The sequence below is a fragment of the Phlebotomus argentipes genome, unplaced genomic scaffold (genome assembly GCF_947086385.1).
Source record: "Phlebotomus argentipes unplaced genomic scaffold, Phlebotomus argentipes genome assembly scaffold_4, whole genome shotgun sequence".
Lineage (NCBI taxonomy): Eukaryota > Metazoa > Arthropoda > Insecta > Diptera > Psychodidae > Phlebotomus > Phlebotomus argentipes.
Genome location: NW_026776174.1, coordinates 4,395,573 through 4,418,841, shown reverse-complemented (window position 1 = coordinate 4,418,841; position 23,269 = coordinate 4,395,573). Strand labels below are relative to the sequence as shown.

The window sequence follows — 23,269 nt, the reverse complement described above, 5'->3', positions numbered from 1 at the left end:
ATAACGAAATATGGTGCAATGACTTAACTTTTCTTCTCTAGAAATTACCATTCAAATTCTGCCACCCCGTGTGAATTCACATTTTTCTGTTCATTGGGTTCTTTTGATCGAAAATATAGTATCGATATTGTCCATAAATTTCACTCAAATAGAATTCAAATAAGAACGCCCAAAAGATTGTTTCTTTTGTACCACCTTTGGCACCCACTGATTCGTACAAAAGTCCACCCATTGCGATCTCCCATAAAATGCTCTCTCACGATCACCCATCAAATTAATACAATTGAAATCAATGAAAAGAACAGGGCGTTTTTTGTGTCGCCTCTTCTCGAGATCTCGAGGTTCTCCTTCCATGTGACTTTTGCCTCTCAATCTTTCCAGGGGTATGATAATATTAGAATTGTGTGAAAGAAATTCGTGAAACGGTAGCAATTGGCTTTGTCGGCAAAATATGGTGGAGTTCACCTGTGGTGTGTGCACATTATTAGAGGAGAATTGATGATTCTGCTTCCTCCTTTGTAATATTCCTTTCCTCATGTCTTCACCGCCTCGGCAAAATTCCCAATCAAGCGACGAACACTGTGAAGATGGCCCGCAACTCTTCCGTGTGGAGAAACCTTTTTTCTCACTGGGGCTTGAGTTGGAGAAAAAATTGAGATATTTCTCTAATAAGGTCCAAAACGCCTCATCAATGAATCTCTATTGAAATTCCTAATTTTTTGTGCTGCTCCACACTCTCTCTCTCTCTGGGCATCTTCGTGGATTTCTAGTTATTGATGAAATCTCCTATATTATTCCCTATTATAATATTTTTTGTGCCTCCTCTCGGATCGACCTGGAGGAGGCAGAAAGAGATACCGTGGAGGAGAACGTGTGAACATGATGAAAAAGAAAATGTCCAGTAGTTATTTCCTGACTGTGCTGGCCACTGTTTAACTATTTTTTATCCCTCAACGGCTCCCGCCTTGTCTCTCACTAGACACACAAATTACAGTGTTTAGCGTGAAAAATACCACAGATTTTTTTGATTGATTATCGCAATCTCAGAATGCCCCGATATCTCCTTCTGTTCTGACCCAGCATTTTTTCCGATGGGAAATTTCCTGCGCCGAAATTTCGTCTCATTTGCAAAGATTTACTCGTGTTCCGTGCGGAGACCTAATTAATGGGTATTTGTGGAATTCTCATATTCCCTCCAGATCGTCCTGATCAAACCACCACCACTGTGTTGAACGATTTTATTAATAAATCCTCAAGAGCGAGAGAAGGGTTTAACTGACTGGTTGAAGATACTTACATTGATAATGACCTTATGGAGTGAAAATAGTAATAATTGAGTTAACAACCCTTAAATTGATCGTAATCTACCCCCTATTCAATGAATTTGTGTACACATACTCCCGAGCGAGCTGTAATGGTCACGGAATGTCAATATATCACGAGAGGGTGAGATCAATTGTGAGATTTTCCCCATATTTTCCACGGCGTATTTGCGATTTTTATGATGATAGCGCATACAATTGAGGCACACAGTCCATCGAAAAATTGTAGACACATGTTTCCGATTTCTTTCCGGACAACTTGGTAGTGATTTTAATTGGAGTCGACAGCGTGGATATCAACATTATTAGGGGGATTGTTGTCACACCAACTAATCTCTCCTTTCCTGATCACAAAAGGGAATCACAAATAACCGAGACAATGGGTGTATGAGGGACTGATAAAGAGGCTCGAGCAAAATTTTCGACAGAGTTTTTCACAAAAATTCCCAAGAGGGTGAGAAAATGTCATGCACGCGGCCTACAATAATTGTGCAGTTTAGCTTGTTATCCTGGGAAAGGCGGCAATAGGGGGTGGAAATAATGAGCACTAGAAGGTGTGCTCAAAGGCTTGATATCACGACGCATTGCATGAAAAGCCACGAATAACTTTGCGCAAATTGTATGTATTGCCATGAATATTAAAGCTGAATTTTTAATTTATAGTTTTTTTTTGCAACTGAAATGTTAAATGTGATTCCTTTCAATGCATGATTGATTCTTTTGTGCTGCAGTCATGAAAATTCAGATGAAATACATCTCAATTCAAAATGTCTTTGCAATTCAAATTCCGTCACACTAAAAGTGAGAAAAAATGGCAAAATTTTCACATATGAATTACCAAAATTTGCACAATGATTGTGGTCGGGGTTTTTCAAAGTGATCAGTTCCGTGATAGTGATCATTAAGCATAAATAAATAAGACAGAAAATTACCCGGTATGGTCATTGGTATTCTCTCAGACGCAGAATATTCGCAAAATTCTTATCTAAATGATAGCCACTAAAGAGTGAATGAAATTCCTAGACAATTTTTAAGATTTATTCTACGTAGCTAGTCTTCCGCGACGTGGATGGTCAGCGGAAATCAGTAGAAATGTACAGCATAATTCTTTTCCTGTTGGCGTTTTTGTGCTCCCGCCACGGCTTGAGTAGTAGAAGGAGTGACCAAACAAACAGTTGGCACAACATCAATAAACGGTAACACCTCTGGAACAATAGAGCAACATTCTTCTGCCTCCCTCGCAGTGAGGCGACTAAGATGGTAATTTTCTCTCCTCTCCAACTACATGCAGTAATTTATTGCACTTTAACATCTCGTGTTGAGGTGAAAGATGACCCTCTAATGCCTTGTTTGTTTGAACAATGTTAAAGAACGGTGGGCAAAGGTGAGGTAGCTGCTGAGAAAATAATGGGAGACACGAGGGAGTTGTGGCTACCCAATTTGAATTCAACGCCATCCGAAACTGATTGTTGCACTGCGTAAAAGGAGGAAAAAAACGACTGATAAAAATATATTTAAATCGAGTGATTAATGATCTTTGGCACATGGACAACTATATTTTGAACTCCTTCATAGTGTTGCTTTATGCTCTTTGATAAATGACTGCAAGATAATTATCTCTGAATATGGTCTTATATCATATTTTTAGTATTCCTTCAATGCTGTTTGCTTTTTTCCACATCTTCATGTTGTATTAATTCCTTTATTTGTATTTTTTGCCTCCTCGCCAGGGAGCAGACACGATATGGCAACATTTTATGAAATTGAGATATTGTAGGGAATGAGAAATTGACGAAAAGAATTGGAGGCAGCGGCTCAAATTGAATTGTAAAGTGGATATATCATTAATTACAGAACATTCTTATGTTTTCGGGGCAAAACCATTACCAGTAGCTTCAATACTGACAAATTCAAATCCGAGTGATTTTGGATAACACTTTGAACATCACAGGGTGAGCCATTCTTGAGCACACATCTCACGAAATTCTTCGTATGCGATTAGAGAGCCGGAAAATGTGATAAATTTGAAAAGGTTTTGGGTTTTAATTTTTAACATTTATGTAGGGGTAAATGGGGCAGTTTCAGATTGGGGCAGCTTCAGATTTCTTAATTTTCTCAGTGATTTTTACATGAATAAATTCCTGGTCTTCACACAATGTTTGTAGTCCTTAAGGACTACAATTGACGAAAATTTGCACAGGATTTGTCTTGACTGTTTAGATAAAATAAGTGAAAATTGAAAATCACTCACAAACTAGAATTTTGCTGCCGAATTGATTGCGTGTTTTCTCCATTAAAAAAGCCACAATTCGCGTGAAACACAATCAAAGGTTATTGAGAATTAAGTAGAGATTCTAAATATGCCCGAACTTTTCCTCCTTGGCACGGCCCTTTTCAGTGGGTGGTGGAAAATGCACAAACACTGCACACGGGGCAGTTTCGGATCGCCACGGACTGACAACAGCGCGCTCTGACAGTCTGACGCAACATCACGGTCGAAATTTTCTTGTGGCAAATATTGAAGATTTTTCACAAAGTGCCGTTCTGTGCTGCATTGCTTCATCACGTTAAACGACTTCTTAGTGGAAAAGTGAGAAAATGCACGCGAAAATCACTGATTTGCACTGATTTGATTTGTGGTGGCACTGAAGTTGCCACCACTCACGCATGGTGGCGTTGCGACACAGGAAAAATGACGGGCAACTTGCTTTTCGCTCAGACATTTTGACAGTGCGTGCAAGGGTCCAGAAAAGTCGCGAAAATATTACTTTAAAGGCGATTCTTAGGGAATTAAACAGTTTCAGTGCGTAGAAGAGATATCAAAGTGATCATTTGTTCGCGATTCTACAATTCCACAATGGAATTTAAGGTAAATATCAGTGAAAATCTGAAGCTGCCCCAGAGCAATCCGAAACATCCCCGTGCGGGGCAGTTTCAGATAAATTACAATATTATTTTTATTCTCCTTTAGAGGAAAAACCATCAGTTTTAATGCCCAATGAAAGGCATTTTCTGAAGCTCAATAGACGAGAGTTTATTTGAGCGTTGGGATCATTTCAATATATTCAGCCGATTTTTCAAGAAAAAATCCTAAAGTTGGAACAGCATTTTGAATCTGAAGCTGCCCCACTTACCCCTAATTACAAAAACTGCCTTTCTCGTATAATTCTCCGGAGTGTGTGATCTTCGGCATAAACTTTGAGCACAGCAAGGAATTCTATTATAGAATAGTGGGTGTTCTCCTGAGAAGTGGCTCTCCAGAGGGGGTCCACAATTTTCTGCCCCTCGGGATGGAAATTCTGCCGCAATTCTCATCGTGAGTGCGAGAATGATGAATGTGAGGGTCAATTCGGTGACTTTTATGGTGTGCGGAATTTTTATGATATTCCATTTGTTCCCCTCCTAATCTTAAACTGGAAGATTCTCCGCTCCAGTTTCATTTTCATAAGCCGCAGACTGAGGAGGTGAAAGACAAAAAAAAATGAAGAAAATACAACACGAGGGAGAAAATGATTTATAATTTACATTTCATAAATACATGGTTTTTTCACTTTTATTTTTCAAGATATTTTATAGTCTGTTTTTCATTTTTGACAAGACATACCCTAAGTTTACCTTCCTTGTTAACTTTCTTGTAAAATGAGACACATTTTCATAATGAATTATGTTGAATTTATACATAATGATATTTATGCTCAGAGATCCCAAGGATTAGAGTGACTTGCAACGGAGGGGTCGATCCGAACACCCCCTTTTTTTCAAAATCAACAACAGATTAATAATACAGAGATAAGCTATGACCCATGAAAGAGTTATGTATTTGGGAAGAGACGAAAAAGGAAAAGTCTAGGGTTGAAATTCATTGATAGTCTTATCGAAGTATCAAAACTCACGAGAAGATTTTCCAAGAAATTCCCACATAAATCTCTCCTAGTCTTCTAATTTTCAATGTGCATGTGATGTTAAAGGAAATGTGAAAGACGCAGGGTTATGACAAAGTCACTATAAACCTCAAACATGCATACATGAGCCAAAGCATATGAAATTCAATACTCAAAAGCATGCGACCGGGTGTTCGCAAAGTTACAATATTTTAAAACCGCAACAAACATCTCAAATTTCAAACCATTTTCCCTCATATTCCACCAGACACTCGAGAGCTGAGAAACCAATTTTCAGATTGTACGGCTATTTTGAATTTTCGCCTACCGAAATCCTTGTGAATATGTGTCAAATTTCCCTGACGAGCTCGTCCTTTTTGCGCCTGACCTCATATTTCTTTGATCACTTCCTCCGCATTGCCAGACAAAAAGGATCATTTATTTCAGAGTCACAGACCTTGACAATTTCAAATCAGTTCCATCCCATTTCGTTTTAGGAACAGAAAAAACCCAGTGATTTCAAATCCTTCACAATCTCTTCAGAGTGAATGTCTGAATGAAGAAGATATTTCCCAATTTATGTGATGAGGAAGATCCTGCAGGTACAAAAAGTATGTTAATTGTCTGCGGTGGAGAGAGGAAGAGATAAAAGGTGAATGTTTGTGAAAATAAAGTGGCTTGTTTGCTCTGAAAGCAAATGAAGAGCGCCTGTGTCAACAATAAGGCGGCATGATGCCCTTCGGAAAAAACAGTGAGAGTCAATTCTTTCGGAACTCAATATATATATTTTCCTTTCCTCTTAACACTTACACTCTTGGCATCCGAAGAAGCCTCGCCAAGACGAATCGATAGTGAGAAGTTATGGAGTTAGACTGCTGCCTTATATTTTAAAGTTAGAAGCTGACTAGTTTTTATGTGTAATTTCTAGCTGCAAAGAAAAGTTCAATCTAAAAATTTAAATATTTTTTTCAGTAACTCCTAGTTTTGTTGTCATTATTGATGACCATATAAAAATTTCCTGATGATTGAAAGTATTTTTGTGCCTACAAAAACATATAGCTTAACCATTTTTGTGATTTTGTGAGCTCAATGATAAATCTTCGGGAAAAGTAACAACTTTACCGACAAGAAAATAAACACTCTAATAATATACTTCTCGGTGTTTATTAGTTATTGTCTTAGCAATAGGAAGAAGCAGAAAAAAGGTACACCGATGAACTCAAGTGGGAGATTTCTTACGCACATAAATTTCGTGCATTCTCTTAAGCTTTTTAAATCCCGTACGAGATTTTTATACCTTTTTTTTGTAACTTTGCTTCACGCAATTTTGACAGTTTTCCCGGCTGCCAGCCGGAGCCGACTGACTCCGGAATTATAATTTAAGCCGAATTGTAAATGAATAACAATAAAAATCTCCCGGTGAAATTTATAACTACATTTTTTCTGTCTCCGCGCCATCACAAATATTCTTCACACTGTTTTTCAACTTGTGCCTCTCGCGCTTTTCTACTCCACTTGGAACAACCTCGCGTCTTGCGAAACTCTTGATATTCCTCAATTATCAAGTTGGAGCGAAGTGAATTTACCTTCTTAATTAAAAATTGAGGCAACGGTTCATGCAAATAACGACTGCGAGCGTGTTTCACGTGCACTTGAGAGTTTGACGTGTGCATGAATTGTGACGCCGGCTGTGGATCCATTCATTTGCTGGGTGCACACCCTTGGCCAGAACAACCCTTAGTGCACCACAAGAACTCACATGGTATTATGACACGCATCGAACAATCACAATTTGTTTTTCCCATTCGCAAGCAATTGCTCGCCATTCCCGTCGATGGTCCATTGAAAATGAGCTGCGAGAGCTTGAGAGGTCTCGTGGCGGAATAACATTTCTCCCATGGATTGGCACAAAAAACACACACCCGAGGGGGTGGATGTCCTAACGAATATACTATAATCTCACGTGCAAGGCGCATTGTGCGGAGAAATGGAACCTGGAAGTATCCGAGGAGCAGACCTCCTCGAGGACTCCCTGCCACGAGGTGAGTCCATTGAGATGACTCGGTGCGCTCTTTCGACGTCAAAATCGCCTTAATAGCCCACAAAAATCTGCACGTGTTCATTGAAATTATTTTTTCGGCACGTGCAACAGACAAATCGCACAATTCCCTTTTCCATACCTCTGCACGCCCCTTCTCCCGCGCTCTGAAGGTGTGCGCGTGTGCATGTGTTTTTCGACGCAAGTAAAATTCGATTTGAGATCATTTTCAGGGTGTTCTCAACCTCACAAACACGATGCTTCAATGGAAAACTTACCCCCGACTGAGTGGGAGATTTCCTGCCTCTCAAATTGCGCTATTTTGCTTAATCAGCTTTAACGCTCGCCAGTCCCTGAACTGCAGTGGCAGAATAAAGAAAGATTAACTTAGCCAGATGTGGCGTGATCGGAAATCTTTCGGGTCGTATAACCGCTAACAGATTTTAGCGTGGCCTTTGAGGCCTAAAGTTAAGCTTAAGGGCGACATACTTCAGTATCTTATTTCTGTACCAACAATAACACAGGTAACTATAAAATTCTTACAAGAGATATAATATATTTTTCTTTATATTAAGTCTCTTCCTTGAAATTATCCACATAAATTATCTGCTTAATTCATATAACTAAGTGATCATAAAACTCTCAAAGTCTTCCACAGGAAACCATATTCAAATGGCAGCAAATTTTAACAAATTTTCACACTAAATTTAATTAGGCACATCAGCAGAATTTCTCGCCTAATTTATAATATGATGAGCATTTTTGAGATTTTATGATCAGCCAAAAATGTACGATAATGAGTGGAAGTGCGAAAAAATCATCTGTATCTAAGAAATTTAAATAATTACCCTATTTATATGGCTAAACTATATTTCTTCCCTCTTTATTACATTGTGCCTGAATTTTGATCAAAATATTCCTAATTGATGTAAGATATTCTGAAGTTTAGCAATGTAACGCCATCAGAGATGAGGAATTCTGAGGTGTGAAATTTAAAATTCCGCCAATTTGAAACATGAACAACATTATGTTGTGATTAAGGGATTTTCTTCAACATGAATTTAAGAGTTGCTAACAAGCAAAATTTTAATTACTGGTAATTTCTTGATAAGAATTCCAATGAGCGTAAATTATGCTACGACTGGAAAGTCGATGATCTCTGCGGACCACCTTTGATCTCGCAGCAAAAGTTGAGCAAAATTAATGAAAATGGTTCATTATTATTATCCTGCCGGTGAGAAACTATTAAAACATTTTATAATTAAGAAGGAACATTTCTAATTAGGAAATGCAAATTCACGTGAACGTTGCTCACTTTGCGAAATGAATGTCAATTGAATTCGAGTGTGATATTTTGAAAATCACAATAGTAAACAGAAAGCACTTGATTTTTGGTCCCCTATCGAGAAACCCACAGAGAAGTTCCCCACAGATTGAAACATCCCCATTAATTTGGCAGGCACCAGAAGATTCCACCATGGAAATCAATTGAAGCGTGAAGCACAAGTGGCTCAATTTAGGAGGGATATATCATGTGAAACATATGGAAAATTTCAACTACAACTTCCGTCCCTTTGGCGGAAAATCCCTCTGCGAGGGGTGAAAATTATCCACCACGCCAAAAGTCCGTCGATGTGCAGATTTGCCACAAATAACAATATGGATTTGATCCTTCCCGGCGTCCTCCTGAGTGGAAGGGCTCGTGGGGTGATTTGTGAATTTGATTCCCGTCCGCTTGACTGAGCGCCTCATTAAATTGACATGTGAGACGTTTGAGTGCCATGCGAGGGAAGAACCGTGAAATATCCTCAGCCAACAGGATTAAAGCTGCGCAGAAGTCAGCCTTGGATAGAGATTCCCTAAAGTATTCTTTCGATAACTCCACTTCTTATCAGCCTAATTAATTATTTATGAATTTGAACAAATTACAGAGAACAATGTATACGTCTTATTGGCTTACTACTGACATGCTCTATTTCTATCTCTGGGCAACTTGTCTATGCAGGATAAGAGAGTTCTTTTGACTACTCGATAAGTTAAACAAATTTCTGAGATAAAGCAAATGCTGAAAACATGTTCGGTCTTTTAATTGTTTATCTCGCCTTATCTTCTAAAATCCTGTTGAAGGCTCTAAATTCTCCCCTCGGGGCTTTTTAGTATGTCAGAAGCACACACAAAAAAATGAGAATAAATTTGAGCAAAGATGGTCAAACGGCAGAGCAGGTGTTGGCTAAAATCGCCCGATCAAGAGCAGAAAATTGAGTGAGATAGAGATTGAACGGCGCAATTGCGAGAACGTCGAATTAAATTATCAACCCTCGACGATAAGTCCTTATCAACCCTCTCGATCGTCACTTTATTTATATGCAAATTGCCCTCGATTCGGACAATATGCTACAGAGTTTTGCGCCAATTTAAATGTTTCGTTCTCTCCTTTGGTCTGCTCTATGTGCGCCTCCGAGGTTGCCTGTTGATCCCAAGAGCTCATGAGAGGCACGGGAAGAATCATTAATGTTCAACGGGTCGAGCATCAGCATTACCACCTAATTATTTAAATTGCACGCGAACTCCAGAGCAACATTCATATGAATTATTCGCTTTTAACCTCTTTTTTGTGCTCCTTCTCCTGTTCTGGCTTCTCTTTGCCCCTTCAAAAAATTATTCAGACAATTTTTTATCACTTCCCCCAATCGTAGTTTCATGTGACTCTCGCCTTGTCTCTTCATCAATGTCAAGCGCACATTTTTGTCAAGCTTTATCTAGCGTAAAGCATATTTTGATGTGGAGTCTTTCGTATGGCACACAAGAAGCATAACAAATAACCATCCATGTTGCATGTGGGATGAGATCCAAGAACACTTTTTCATCATTCTCAAATTGACCAATTTGTACTCAATTTACCTGGCGGATCTACTAACAAATTTCTGTAATTTAAATGATAAAATAAATTACGTGAATTTCGTTGCTTCTGGAAAATTATTTTCGCGGTGTTCTTTTAGTGGAGTTACATCGTCCTTGTAAAATTTCTTTGCCTCAATTCTTCTCATTCCTGGAAAGAATGATGCTCATTGTAGCTGGCAAAAGGAGAACAGTCAAATGATGCGTTAAAGTATAACATTTAAATTACTTGCTCAAAGCGCGTCATTTTTCGCAAATTTATTTTCTTCTCATTTGCAAAGAGATCCCTCTTGGCTTTCTCGCCAGAGAACCATCGCACCAAGCATCGCACTTTGCATGTTTCGTGGAGTGAAAATGTCTCTTCTCAGTATTATCGTCCCATTTGGCGTCATTTTAAGTGGGTGTGCGCCAAAAACTTTCTGTTTGTCATCGTTTCTACCCCAATTTGGGATAAAAATTTCACGCCCAGCAGTGCGGAATATTCTAAATGATACATAGCTTGTGATAGACTGTCATGGTGACTCCATGAGGGAACCTCTCGGCGTGATTGCGGCAATGTAAGTGCCAAAAGACATGGGGAGACAGCGTCGAGGTTTGACGGCGAAGAAGAAGCAATTTTGTGACTACGTCCATAGACATTGTGGGAAGTGGCTGACAAGGATGGGGAGAAAATTAAGCATGCGTTTAATGATACATGTGTTTTCAGGAGCTCGCAGCCACGCTGCGCTGCAGAGACATCTCAATGAGTGTGATTATTTCACATGATTTTCATTCTAGAAAATTACGGTTTTCTACTGCATGGGACTCCTTTCGAAAAATTCACAGTCATCAGATCAAATATCAATTGATTCGGCTGTAATTCAAATTCCTAGCGGCTCAATTTTCTCCAGACCAACGGACTACAGGGTGTTCCGCTAAGAGTGCCCCATGATGAATATTTTCTTCACCTTCATTGATTTCAAAAAATGTATTTGTGTAAAATTGAACACAGAGCTTCAATTTATGTGATACATTTTGTTTCACAAGTGTTACAATTGCAATTTCATAGAAAATCGTATTCAATTTTCACGACCACTTCAGTTGCATCGAGAACTTTAAGGCGATCCCAGTGAAATAAAGACAAACCCTTCAGAATATCCCTTTGCTCAGTGGTCCGCCGTTGAAAAGGCAAAGAATGGCGGCATCTGTCACCCTTGAAAGACATTGGATATCGCGGTGGCAATTCGTTATCCTCGATGCATTGTGGCCATGAAGACGCACTCGCACCAGTCATTCCTGTTCGGGACTGTGAATGGCCAAAGAACAGTAGGAGATTTCATGTGTACTCAAATGAAAGCTAATGAATAATTTATTGACTTTTAAAAATGGAATTCCTTCATGTGTCTTAAAACCACAAAAGCCGCTTCAAATGTCCATGCTCGTGATGTATTTCAAAGTTTCAGTGCCTCTCGGAACTCTCTTCGTGGCTGGCAAGTTTCTCTGGCATCTCTCTCGTGATATAGTGGTGACTTCTTGCATTCATACCTCTCCACCCATCACTTGTACCATCACTCATTCAATGTCGCCTCCATGGACAACAGAGCCTGGCCGGAGGGAAAGCCCCTGGAAAATTATTGCTGAGCACTGCTCGAGCAATTCTCTCACTCACACTTCATAGGCAATGCCTCAAAATGAGATGCGCCTTTAGAGATTGAATTGATATCTATAGAAGTAACGTGCGCGCACGCGGAAACTTTCAATAGAAAAGCAAGTGGAATAAATATAAATAAATTTCTGTTTTGCGAAAATGTTACATAAATAAATTCTCGTGCAGAAAAACGATAGTTGAGAATGTTTCTCTCGAATTCCCTCTCTTCGCTCGTTTTTTCCCTTGACAATCCCTCCCGTGAATACCCAGCCTCTTTCTTGGGCGATGACAAGAGTCATGACAAAAGTCAGCAATTGTACACAATTTTCTTCGTCTATTTTTCTTCATCATCTCCTATGCGGAATAAATTTCCACAAATCGCTTACTTGTCTGCTCCGTTCCGTCCGCCTCGGAGTCTCCTTGTGTTGGTTGGTGGCTGAAGTCCCTTGGTTATGCAAAAGGAGCTCACGAGATGGAAGAAAGAACACAAGAAAATTCAGGAGTGGTTCTTGTGGTCTCTCTTGCTATTCCTGCTTCCTTTCATATGCAGTCCACCTTCCTCGATTCGTCACAGCAGCGATAAAATACGAAACATCTGAATAACACTCTTTCTTCTCCGGACACAATCACAACTGCAGAAGTTTACTTCTGAAACCATTCTAACCACCGCAGATCCAATTGACAAAGAATACTTTTAAGAGGCTAATAATCACAAATTCAATTAACAATTCATGAATTAGAGCAAACTGTGAGACTTTTCCATTCAAAGTAAATTCATGTAATCGTGAATGAACATTTTAAAAATTTGAATTTTTTTTTAAACTAAAAAAGCAATGTTGAAAAATGCATAAATGTTGACTTTGGTTGTTTTGGGTCTTATTCCAATATTTAATAAAAGTATTACGTTTGAAAATGCAAATGTAAACTTCCACTTAACGAATATATAAAATGTGTTTTATTTCCAGAATCTTCACGCAATGGAACCTTTTGTGTGTGTTCTTCGGCAGCATTGCGTGTTCTATGTGAAAAACTACAGCCCATTGGATTGGTTATCCCTTTCGCATACAATGGGCAATTTCTAACTCGCCCTTCTGTCGCTTTTTCAGAGATAATCCGCGATTTCTTCTTCTGTGTGCACCTTGGCACGCGGGGCAACCAGAGGGGAAGCCAAGAGAAGAATTGAGAAACATTATTCCACCTCTGTGGCAGCCGCGCACATTTTGTGTTGTTTGCAGCACGATTGGTTTGGCTTCTTGCCAATAAAACAACATTTATGTATAGGAGAATTCGATCGCGAGACGATCACACAAGAACAATGGAATTGAATGAATTTTGTTGTTATGTCGTCCCTGTACGATCGTTCATTCGTTGACATTGTTTTAGCATTTTTATGTACGGCACATGTACACTTTATATGCCACCATGCTCTTATGTGGCGTGGCGAATACCAAAATGTCCTTTTCTTCTGGCACTCAAGTCCACACAGTTACTTTATAGAGAGATTATGTGGCACTGTTGCTGCAAATGCGGAAAAATGTTCGCTCATGCTCAAATTCCGCCCAGTAACTCGGTGGGCGCAAATTTTCAAGAAAAGCCTTGTCCCTGGGCTCTTTTTGGTCATATTGAGTATGCAACCTGTTAGTTTAAGAAAAAAATTGAACGATCGCGTCTCTGTCATTTCCTCTTTTTCTGGTCTTTCACGCTCTTTTGGCTTCGGTTGCCTTTTCGCCAAATAATAAATCTTTGACAGACGAAATAAAAGATACCACATGAAATTGAGCGCAAATATTATGTAAAACTGAATAAAATTTTAATTATTTAAGTCTGTGCTCTTTTCCTGGTAATCCCTACTGAGCCGAGACTCCAAGCAGCGAATATAAAAGTCATCGGAATACCTGACAGTGGTGTAAACTGGGAAGATGGCTTGTTCAGTTAGCAAAAGTAGCAATGCGATCATAGTTTTTTAATGAGGGGATAAAAATTAACATGAGAATTAGCACTACATTAAACATGGACTAATCATTATGCTCATGCTAATTATAACGCAATACATAAATTCACTAAACGACATTCTTGCCTACCATCTTGAGTGGCATAATCTCGTATGAATTACGCACATCTTGAGGGGTTTCTGCTCGCACTCAGCTCACTAATTGCCTTTTAATTGTCGATCTTGAATCTTTATAGAAAATTATTTAAATCCATCAGGTGTGCTCCCCACTTTTGAGCCATTCCACGGAGGTACACACACTCTGGCGCCTTGTTTACAAAATGCGCGTGAAATTGAATTATAAATTGCACAAAACGAATAAGAACATGTTGTGTGTTACAAAAGTTGAATAAGAAAGTCACAATTAATTACACATTTAACTTGTTAACTTCATTTTATATCTTCTCCTCGATAGTAATTTCTTTTGCTGCTCTTGTACCTCTCTTAATTCCCTTTAATCACGACGATACGCCATTACGTCACTGATCATGAACTTTGATTTCGTCTTGTGACCATTTCAATGCTTAATGCTAGTCTGTCTAAATTGTGTAAAAGCAAAGTGTACATACATATGTACCCTTGTGTGTACATATTTATTTCATATTAAAGCATGAACTTGACCAATTTTTCTACAGACTTTCGGATATGAACAATAGTAAGGTGTAAAATCTATTGCCTCAACTTAAACTCCTTATTTTAGCGCTGAAAATAAGAGATTTTCTAGACATTTATGCTAAACCATACCTCGAGTGATGAAGATGGAAAACAAGAGATAAATCAGTAACGACTACTGCATGGCATCATTCAGATGAGGAATGATTCCTGAATGAAGGTGTGTGAGTGCCGCGTTATGGAGAGCGAGAGCGCGCAGCTTCCCGCCTCTTTCGATGCAGAGAGAGCCTTCGGAGCATTTCACAGAAATCGAAATTGGTCGAACGACACACCAATGGCAGTCAAAGGGAGGGTTTCTCTCTCGCTCTCACTCGTCGCATTGTGTTTGAATACAAACAAATTACATCGACGGCAAAGTGTTCTAGAGCGAGAGAGGAAGAACCCCTCCGCGCGTAGCACAAAGGGGTAGAATTAACATGAAGAAAATACCCTTCTACCAAGGGTCCTTGTCTCCTTCTTACATCTCGGTGCGAAAGATATAGGGTGGCAAAAACATGGCGAGGAATCAATATAAATTCTTCTTTTCGCGACAAAGAATTTAAGCTAGAGTGCAAAAACTCAAGCATGATGTTCTTGCTCGGCCTCTACATACATAGTTCTCTATATATAGAAGACAGAACCTACGGAAAAATCGCCGAGTGAACACTAAAGTCAGTCAGCCACTATGTCAACACGCAACCGGAAATAGTTTATTAAGTAATTACCGGTTTTTCACTTGAAGCCACACTTGCGATGTTTCGTAGAGTTTCTTTGGCGCTAGAGAGGAAGGTGTGGAGAGCATAAAAAACGAGTGCACAGGTATACAAAAAGAGCCATGAGATCATAAATTAACATATTGATGCCATACCATCGATTTTATCAGGAAAATTCAATCGATACGAGATAAATCACTCGATTAAATCGGTTACAGTATTACACTTATTATGTTCTAATTGCGTCAATTATGCCATGCACATGCCATATGTAATTGATATCTTGATTTTTATTATCAGAAGAGGCGGAAAATTGCTTTCACCTCATCATATTTGGCACACTTATGCGCAGCACACCCTCCACACGTTTTAGATGCAGGTCCTGGGCTGTATTTCAGCGGAGAGTTACTTGAGTCATAACAGAAATTTTAATTACAATTTCCGTATGTATAAAAAGTTCGTTGAAAATCTCATTAGCAAGATGTAGTCATTTTCGCAGTATAAAATTATTGTGTAATCAAATTTTAATACTGGTTCCTTCTTTCCCCCAACCATGGAGAGAGCGAGAGAGCAAGCAGTGAGAGATAATTTTTATATTTTAATACGAAATTTGAATAATTCTATATTAATGAAATAACGTACGCGTTCATGTGGCAAATGTGGCAAATTGCTGTACGAAAAATGAAGAATGTGTGTATTTCTGAACTTTTATTCTTTTTCCTCCTCTACCCACTATTTAATCTACACGAAATACTTTAAATTAATTGCCATACGAAAATATTTTACTTCTTCACCGTTTACTAGATAGGTAGCACAAAGCGAATGGAAGATGAAATTGAGTAAAGGAGCATGTTCAAGAGCAAGTTGCAATGCTAATTTTGCTGATAATTTAAAATGTTGCTGGTGAAAACTTTTTATAGTACGAACCACTTAAAGACATTCCTGGTGCACAAGATAAGAAGGGGATGATACAGTATCATGAAGAATTACGGTAACACTGAGTATTTAAATAGCTTAGAATAAGAGATTATTCTAATAATGTTTTTTAAAATACGCTATGTGAATGTGGAATAATAAGCAAATGTTTATGAAATATGGTAAATTTAGAATGGTATGAATTCAGTACTGCTTCATTATTTATGGCTTTAAATTATTAATGCATAGTGTAGAAGTTCTGAGTCGACAAATTTGTAAATTACTCAGAAAAATGGAATTTTTTTTTTCAATTCTTCCTGTAATTTCTTGTTTGTGTAGCAGCAGAAAAGTTGATTCATCTTGAAAGTACAAAACAATTGTAAATACGTCGTTATTTTGTGATTAAAAAAAAGTTTTCCTCAGCCGAGTTTTCTGCCCTGAAAACTTTTTCTCGCATCTTTTAGGGTGGCGTGACCCTCCCACCCGAACAAAGGCGGGCTCTGTGAAGCAAAGTTACCCTTCTTTGGCACTGAGAATCTTTTGCTGAGCACGAATTCATCCCCTCGCTGAAAAAAGGTTTTCCCTACTTCGTATGCGAAAGCGAGATGTTGATATGCTCGGTGTCAGTTGATGTTTCCCTCTGAATTTTCCGACATGTCCCTCTCTGTCTCTCTCCTGGAGGGAAATCTCACCAACACAGCAGTGAGTTCTGTTTGATGACATGCAGTGATGAGTGGCAGAAGCTTGCTGGATTCGCGCTTTTTCATCGCGTCAAAACGTGTGGTGTTCCATGGAGTCGTCTCGGTAGTCATCATCTCTCTCGCCTCCGCTGATAATCTCGAGTGTGCGGCGAGCGGGTAAAAAACGGACCGACAGGAAAAACAAATAAAAATATCGGAGGGATAGAGACAAGGAGGACTCAATAGGGGTGCCATGAGAGGAGGGAAAAAATATATAGACGGAAGGCGGCAAAAAATCTCAACACAGTCACACAGTTCGTGGGGCAACACACAATCACGGGTGAAAACGCGAAGGAGAGGAGGATATTGAGAATTTTTCACGAAATAGTCGAATTCTTACCTCCGTTCTGAATGCATCCATCGCTCTGTGCCAGCGTGTTGTCATCACCTCCTGAGAAGTGTTTAGCACTGACCACGCCGTAATTGCCAATCTCACGCGTTCTCGCGAGACGCCACCATTGGATGCTGGGGCAGAGAGGAGAAAAAGCTGCTGTGTAGCCTTTCATTTGATTTATGACACGGCACACATCCAATTAGACTCTCTCACGGCGGAGTAATCCACGAGAGAGAGCTTCCGTTCCGCGGATCACGCCGATGCTCAGTGTCCCCGATCAGTGTCCTGATCGGGGCTCCTGCAGCCACATCAGGAGACCCCGGAAACCATCCTCTGGAGAGTGCATCAAGCGATGACGTGCGAATGAAAGTCGCGAAACCACAATAACCGCCCATGGCGCAATTTTGTGAATGATGTGTAATTTAATTAATTGCTTGTTTGATCATTAATCCGCGAAAAGGAGTGTGGTGTGTGTTAAAATTTAATTCGATGCACTACAATTAAAAGCCCGAGACAAGACGTGACCCGTGAAAATGGTAATTTGAATGGAACAAATTGCAGTGACTCTGTTTCCTTCAGCCAACATTACTCTTTGGCCTTCTCGAGGCAACAGTGCAACTTCACCCCACAGTTTGTCCACTCTTAACCGAGGTTAAGAATGAGACGCATCATTTTTTAATTATTTGGTGAAACACCTTAATGTGCGAATATTGCGGTTATTCACGCAATTCCTCAATGATTCGCCCCTTAAGATTGTTCCCCTCGCGAAATGCACCATAAGATAACACTGCAAAGTTTCCGCATGGCCAATGCATTTCGGTGGTAATTAAATAAATTGTGTAATTAATTAATTACACCATGCTACAGATTGCCACTCTATCAAAAGATTAGTGACAGGAGGCATAAAAGACTCAATTAGGTAGTCAGCGACAGAAACAGATGTTCTGTAACCGTTTGAAATCGCACCTATTAACTTTTTGACATCAACTTGAGCAGTTTATGTATAATTTTAAAGAATATTGCCGTATTAGAATTTTAAATTCTGATAATGAAGCTTTTTCAATTAACTCTGTCATATACATAGTATACATGTTATGTGCACATGAATAATCCTCATTTATTTCACTTTAATTCGCGATACACCCAAGAATAACGACATACTTCTTTAGAGGTCATATCCCAATTTCTTACACGTAATTTATCATCAGTTCTGGCTAATTACCGGAAAAAGTGCATCGACTTGAGTGAGGGTATAAAAAACGATGATTTTGTAAGACATTTTTCATGTTGCGACCTGGCAAAAGGGTGAAGAGGCCAAGAGAGTGCAATTAATCAATATGCGAGTCCTTACGCAAAGTGATGCCATCAGCGTTTAATTTAATTTAATTACCTAACATCGCTAAAGAGGTGGGAAAAGTCATTAAAAACCGATTGGGCTCTCTTGGCAAGGAGCACAATGCTGAAGGATCTCGTGTCGCCAGAGTCCGCCTCGGCGGAAAACACTTGTGCCGGCTGCGGATTATCCATCAAGGACAGGTGAGAATTGAGCAGTTTTTTGCCTCCCACCAGGAAGGGGAATCACGAGTCTCATTATATTGTCCGCACAATGTAGATTCTACCTTCTGGCGGCAGATCGTGCCTGGCATGGACAGTGCCTGAGATGCTGTCGCTGTTCGCAGCCCCTCGACACGGAGCTGAGCTGCTTCTGTCGCGGCGGCAACATCTACTGCAAAGAGGACTACTGTCGGTGAGTCATTGAACCACTTGGGTTCGGGTACAGGTGCAAAATAGTTCGGCCCTGGCGCAATTAAGGCGCTCTCGTGGTCACTGTTTTCACACTTCCTCCGGGGACAATGGGGCTGTCCGAGGCACTTGAGCACCTTCCCACGCGCTTATTTACCTTTCCTCGTCGCTTATGATATTTCCATCAATATTTATCTTTCATCGGAACACCTTCCATCAAATGCCATCGAGAGGGCTTCGCTCCACCCTCCAACATTCGACATCTCTTTTATGTCTTTTTTCCCTGTTGTCTCGAAACTTTCCATCATTGTTCCTGCGTATTTTCATGCGGTGAATCGGAAAATCAATAGAGCTTCCCAGTTGGCGTCCTTTGCTGGGGGGACGTTTTTTTATATATCGTCGTGCCAATGGTAGAAATGTGTGCGCGGCGCAATCGTACAAAGAGGCATCCCAAATGCAGAGTCACCATTGTATCTCTAGTGCGATGGTGCAAGAAATCAAAATTGATTTTACTCCATTCTCCTGACACTTTCTGTCTCACTTGAGTCTCCACCAGAGATTTTCCGCTTAAGGTGAGAGATAAAGCATTGCGGCGAATGCAAAGAACTCATGGTAGCACTGAATTACCTTTTCAAGAGAGGCAGAAATCGAAAAAGCTCCTCTTATCCAACAGAAGGCTCGTTTTCACTGCCACCTTATATGGGATGATTGAGAATTTTCTCGTGCGAGGTGAGACTGAAAGTTCTATAGGCGAACACAATTGCTCGAAAAGTGAAATGAGCATGCAATAGAATTTGTAAACAACACCTTTAATGAAGACTTGCTTTAGCGGGCAAACTTCTCTACATACATAGCCATATATATATATATATAAAGTGTTGATTGATCGTAATGGGGAATTTTTTCAAAATCTTGCCACATACATACAATTGCATTTAGTAGTGTAGGTAAGAGTATCTCCTACGGTTCATAAAAAATTCAAAGTCTACTTTGAGCCTTGATACTGTCAACTATTGTATTTGATATGTTTTTCTGTTGCTTCAAAAGTACATTATACAAACTGCTTCTTAATGGCTGCACACCATCTTTAGAGCATTGTGTTTGCTTGCATCCTCGGAGTCGTGCTCGCCTTTGACTTCACCGCGAGATGCCCATCCAACTGCGAGAAAAACTATCAATTTCCTCGACGCATGGCCCGAAGAGAACTCGTACTGATTACAAATTGACTCTCTCCCTAGGATATTCTCAACGACACGCTGTGCCAAATGTGGCGATGGCCTCAGCTCATCCGAACTGGTGATGCGAGCCAGAGAGATGGTCTTTCACGTCACCTGCTTCTCCTGCACACTTTGCGGTGCACCGCTGAGTGCCGGAGACACAGCCGCCATTCGCGGAGGAAGAGTTTTCTGTGGGGAGCACTATGACGCCGACATCCTCCAGCTCGAGAGGTAACACTTGTGGGATCTCGCCTTGGCCCTCGAGGGGAGTTTCAGGTCAAGAGTCTCATGATGGATCCATCATCTTTTTAGTAACGAACTCAATCTCACACCATCGCCCCAATTCTACTGCAGCAGCCCGCAGAAGGGCAGGCCACGGAAGAGGAAGCCACCATCGGTACAGCCCCAAGAGGCGCCACAGGATGGCATTGAGCAGCAAACTTCTTTGAGATTAGGTGAGTGAAAAGCAATTGAATTGTGCCTTTCTTACTCTAGCTAAAGAATTTTCCATTTCATTTTCATATGATTTAATCGAACTATTCTGTTTGAAATACAAAAAGAAACATGAGGGGAAATTAATTTTTTATTCCACATATACATATGAGGGTAGGAAGTGTTTTACACGCACTTTTTTCTGATGAACATATAAACATCTTCAGTCACTTATCGCAGGATCTCTCGCCTTTCAATCCTGGCGCCGTGTGAATTTGATTACGTGACTTTTCCTTCATGAGATACAAGAGATAACGTGATGTGCAGACTCTTATGCTATTTTTTATTGATTTACCTCTCATGCCTGAACCACTAGAGATGAACCCTCATAGATACGATAGTCTTTTTTGTTTGTCGTGGGAATTTTTCACTTTTTACCCATCACCAGGAGCTGTTCTCGCACTCTCATTGACGTGTTTATGAAAATGTTTGAAAATGTAACTGTTTCCTTTTTGTCCTGGCAGAGCTAATCTCATCGGACATTCAGAGCGGATCGCTGGATCTCTCCTACGACGGCAGCAGTCACTCACCTGGCTCCGGTGGCTGTCTCACGCCGCAGACGCGGACGAAACGTATGCGAACTTCCTTTAAACACCACCAATTGCGAACAATGAAATCTTATTTTGCAATCAATCAGAATCCGGATGCCAAAGACTTGAAGCAATTGGCCCAGAAAACTGGACTCTCCAAACGTGTTTTGCAAGTAAATTGTCTCTCCTTTTGCATCTTTCTCCCATTTTTTGGAGGCTTCTTTTCTGCATCGCCTCACTTTTTTCCCCATGCTGACGAGATTCATGAGTTTCACGTGAGATTTTAGCCACTGACTCGCTGTGTGTGTGTCAATTTGCAGGTCTGGTTCCAAAATGCGCGCGCCAAGTGGCGCAGGAATCTCATGAGGCAGGAAGCACAGCCCCAAATTCAGGGCTCTGGCAAGTCGACTGCCACAATGACGGGTCTCACGATCCCGGGTAGTGGACAGGGTGGCAACGGGGAGGGAAACCCGCCCACGGCCTCGTCCCACGTCCTCGACGAAATGCACCAAATGACTTTTGCCGAACTCTACTGAAAATGCCATAATTAGTCAGGGCGTATTTTACACACTGCAAAGAGATAATATTTGTAGATTTCATGCATATATTGTGATCAAATATAATTTATTAATGAATTCATTGGCGTTTCGCAAATTTTCCAGCTCCTGTGCCCACAGGAAATATGATATTTGCAGAAATTACTCGCGCAATTCTTTCCTCCATATTTCCGGTTCTGGTTAGTTTGGTTTCTCAGCGTGAATGATTTATTTATAAAATGTCGTTTTGTTAAATGATTCCTGAATAATTCATCTGCGTGGAGAAATCTCAAAATGCCAAAATGTTCATGCACAAGGTTTTTGCGTTGCAGAAAAAAAATCATACAAGTGAAAATGAAGACGATGCAGTTTGTAAATACTGATGAGGATAACGATTGGAAATCCATAAAAATTTATCTTTCCTCTTCCAAAAGTCGTACAATCTCACGGAATATTTAATCATTTCCTCAATTGCTCGGCAATCGACAATCTAAATAAATTGTTTCATGTATGCATCATTTTCTTCTCTGTTTGCAAATTGACTTTCGAGCTGGCTTTCAAAATGAAATGCTGACGGAAAAAAGGAAGAAGAATTAAAAGTGCACCGGATTAAGCTTTTAGCGAAATTCGTTGTGTGCATTTTATGATTTGACCAAAAGGCAATGGAAATTTCGTGAGAGAATTGCAAGAAGTGGACAAAGGATTAAAAGATGGGATAAACCTGCTGTCTTGCTTTCCGTCTTCTCTTTTTTTTTTTCATCTCAGCCTAAGAATATCGTCTGCGGGCCGAAAAAAGAATGCCCTTCGCCAGAACAAGTGACACAATAAAAGGATGAACGAATAATAAAAGCGATGGCGAGGAAAGTACAGAGCGAGGGAAAAAGAACATCCCAGAGACAAACATCGATTTGGTCGATCAGCGGAATTTTTATTAGGAATTCGGATCCAATTAACAAATTTCTTTCCCCGGACTTTTCTCAACGGTCGAACGCAGCCGGAGCAGAAGCCTCCGCCATTGGCGAGGACAACGGTGAGTGCGGGAGATGCGCGGTCCGCGCCACAAAAAGTAGCCCGCAAAGAAGTTGGACAATTCCTGTTGGCATTGTTGGTGACCATTTTAGAGGACCGAAAAACCGGGTTCCAATTTTTGCTGCGGTCGCGCGAAAGAGAAGACCACTGAGGAAATTTATTGCCACTGCGTATCGCTCCGCATCTTCCGCCCTGCGTGGCCACGATTCCGCTGCCTCCGCGACTGGCTGCTGGAAGAGACTCCGAGTCTCTCAGAGTCAAGCACTGAATTCCCCGGCCGCCACTGCTGCAGGCACACTCTCTCTACGTATTTCAGCAACGGTTTTGCCCTCACAGAAAAACCAAGAAACTACTTGAGAAAAGACAGCGCAGAAAATTCAACCTTTATCGAGCTTCCTCGCATGATAAACTTTACAGAAATTGAATTACACAGACTCAATAAAGAATAAAGGACTATCCATCAGAAACCCAAAGAGACAAAGATCATATTCACTTTCTAATGCATTTTATCATTCAGAAGATCTGAGTGGATAAACTGCTCTTTTCTACGTCATCTTAAGAAGTGTTTAACACGCGCGAGATGCAGGAAATGCTGAGCAAACAAATATTCATA

The 23,269-nt window shown here is 40.2% G+C and overlaps 1 protein-coding gene across 1 annotated transcript; it reads left to right on the top strand.

Moving 5' to 3' along the window:
* The first annotated feature begins 18,404 nt into the window (after positions 1-18,404).
* LOC132257366 (LIM/homeobox protein Lhx9-like) lies at positions 18,405-21,663 on the top strand. The gene is made up of 6 exons (XM_059754230.1): positions 18,405-18,645; positions 18,722-18,856; positions 20,091-20,300; positions 20,382-20,524; positions 21,026-21,264; positions 21,412-21,663. The coding sequence occupies exons 1-6, from the start codon at positions 18,566-18,568 to the stop codon at positions 21,625-21,627; spliced, it is 1,023 nt and encodes a 340-aa protein (XP_059610213.1). The 5' UTR covers positions 18,405-18,565; the 3' UTR covers positions 21,628-21,663.
* The last annotated feature ends 1,606 nt before the right edge of the window (positions 21,664-23,269 follow it).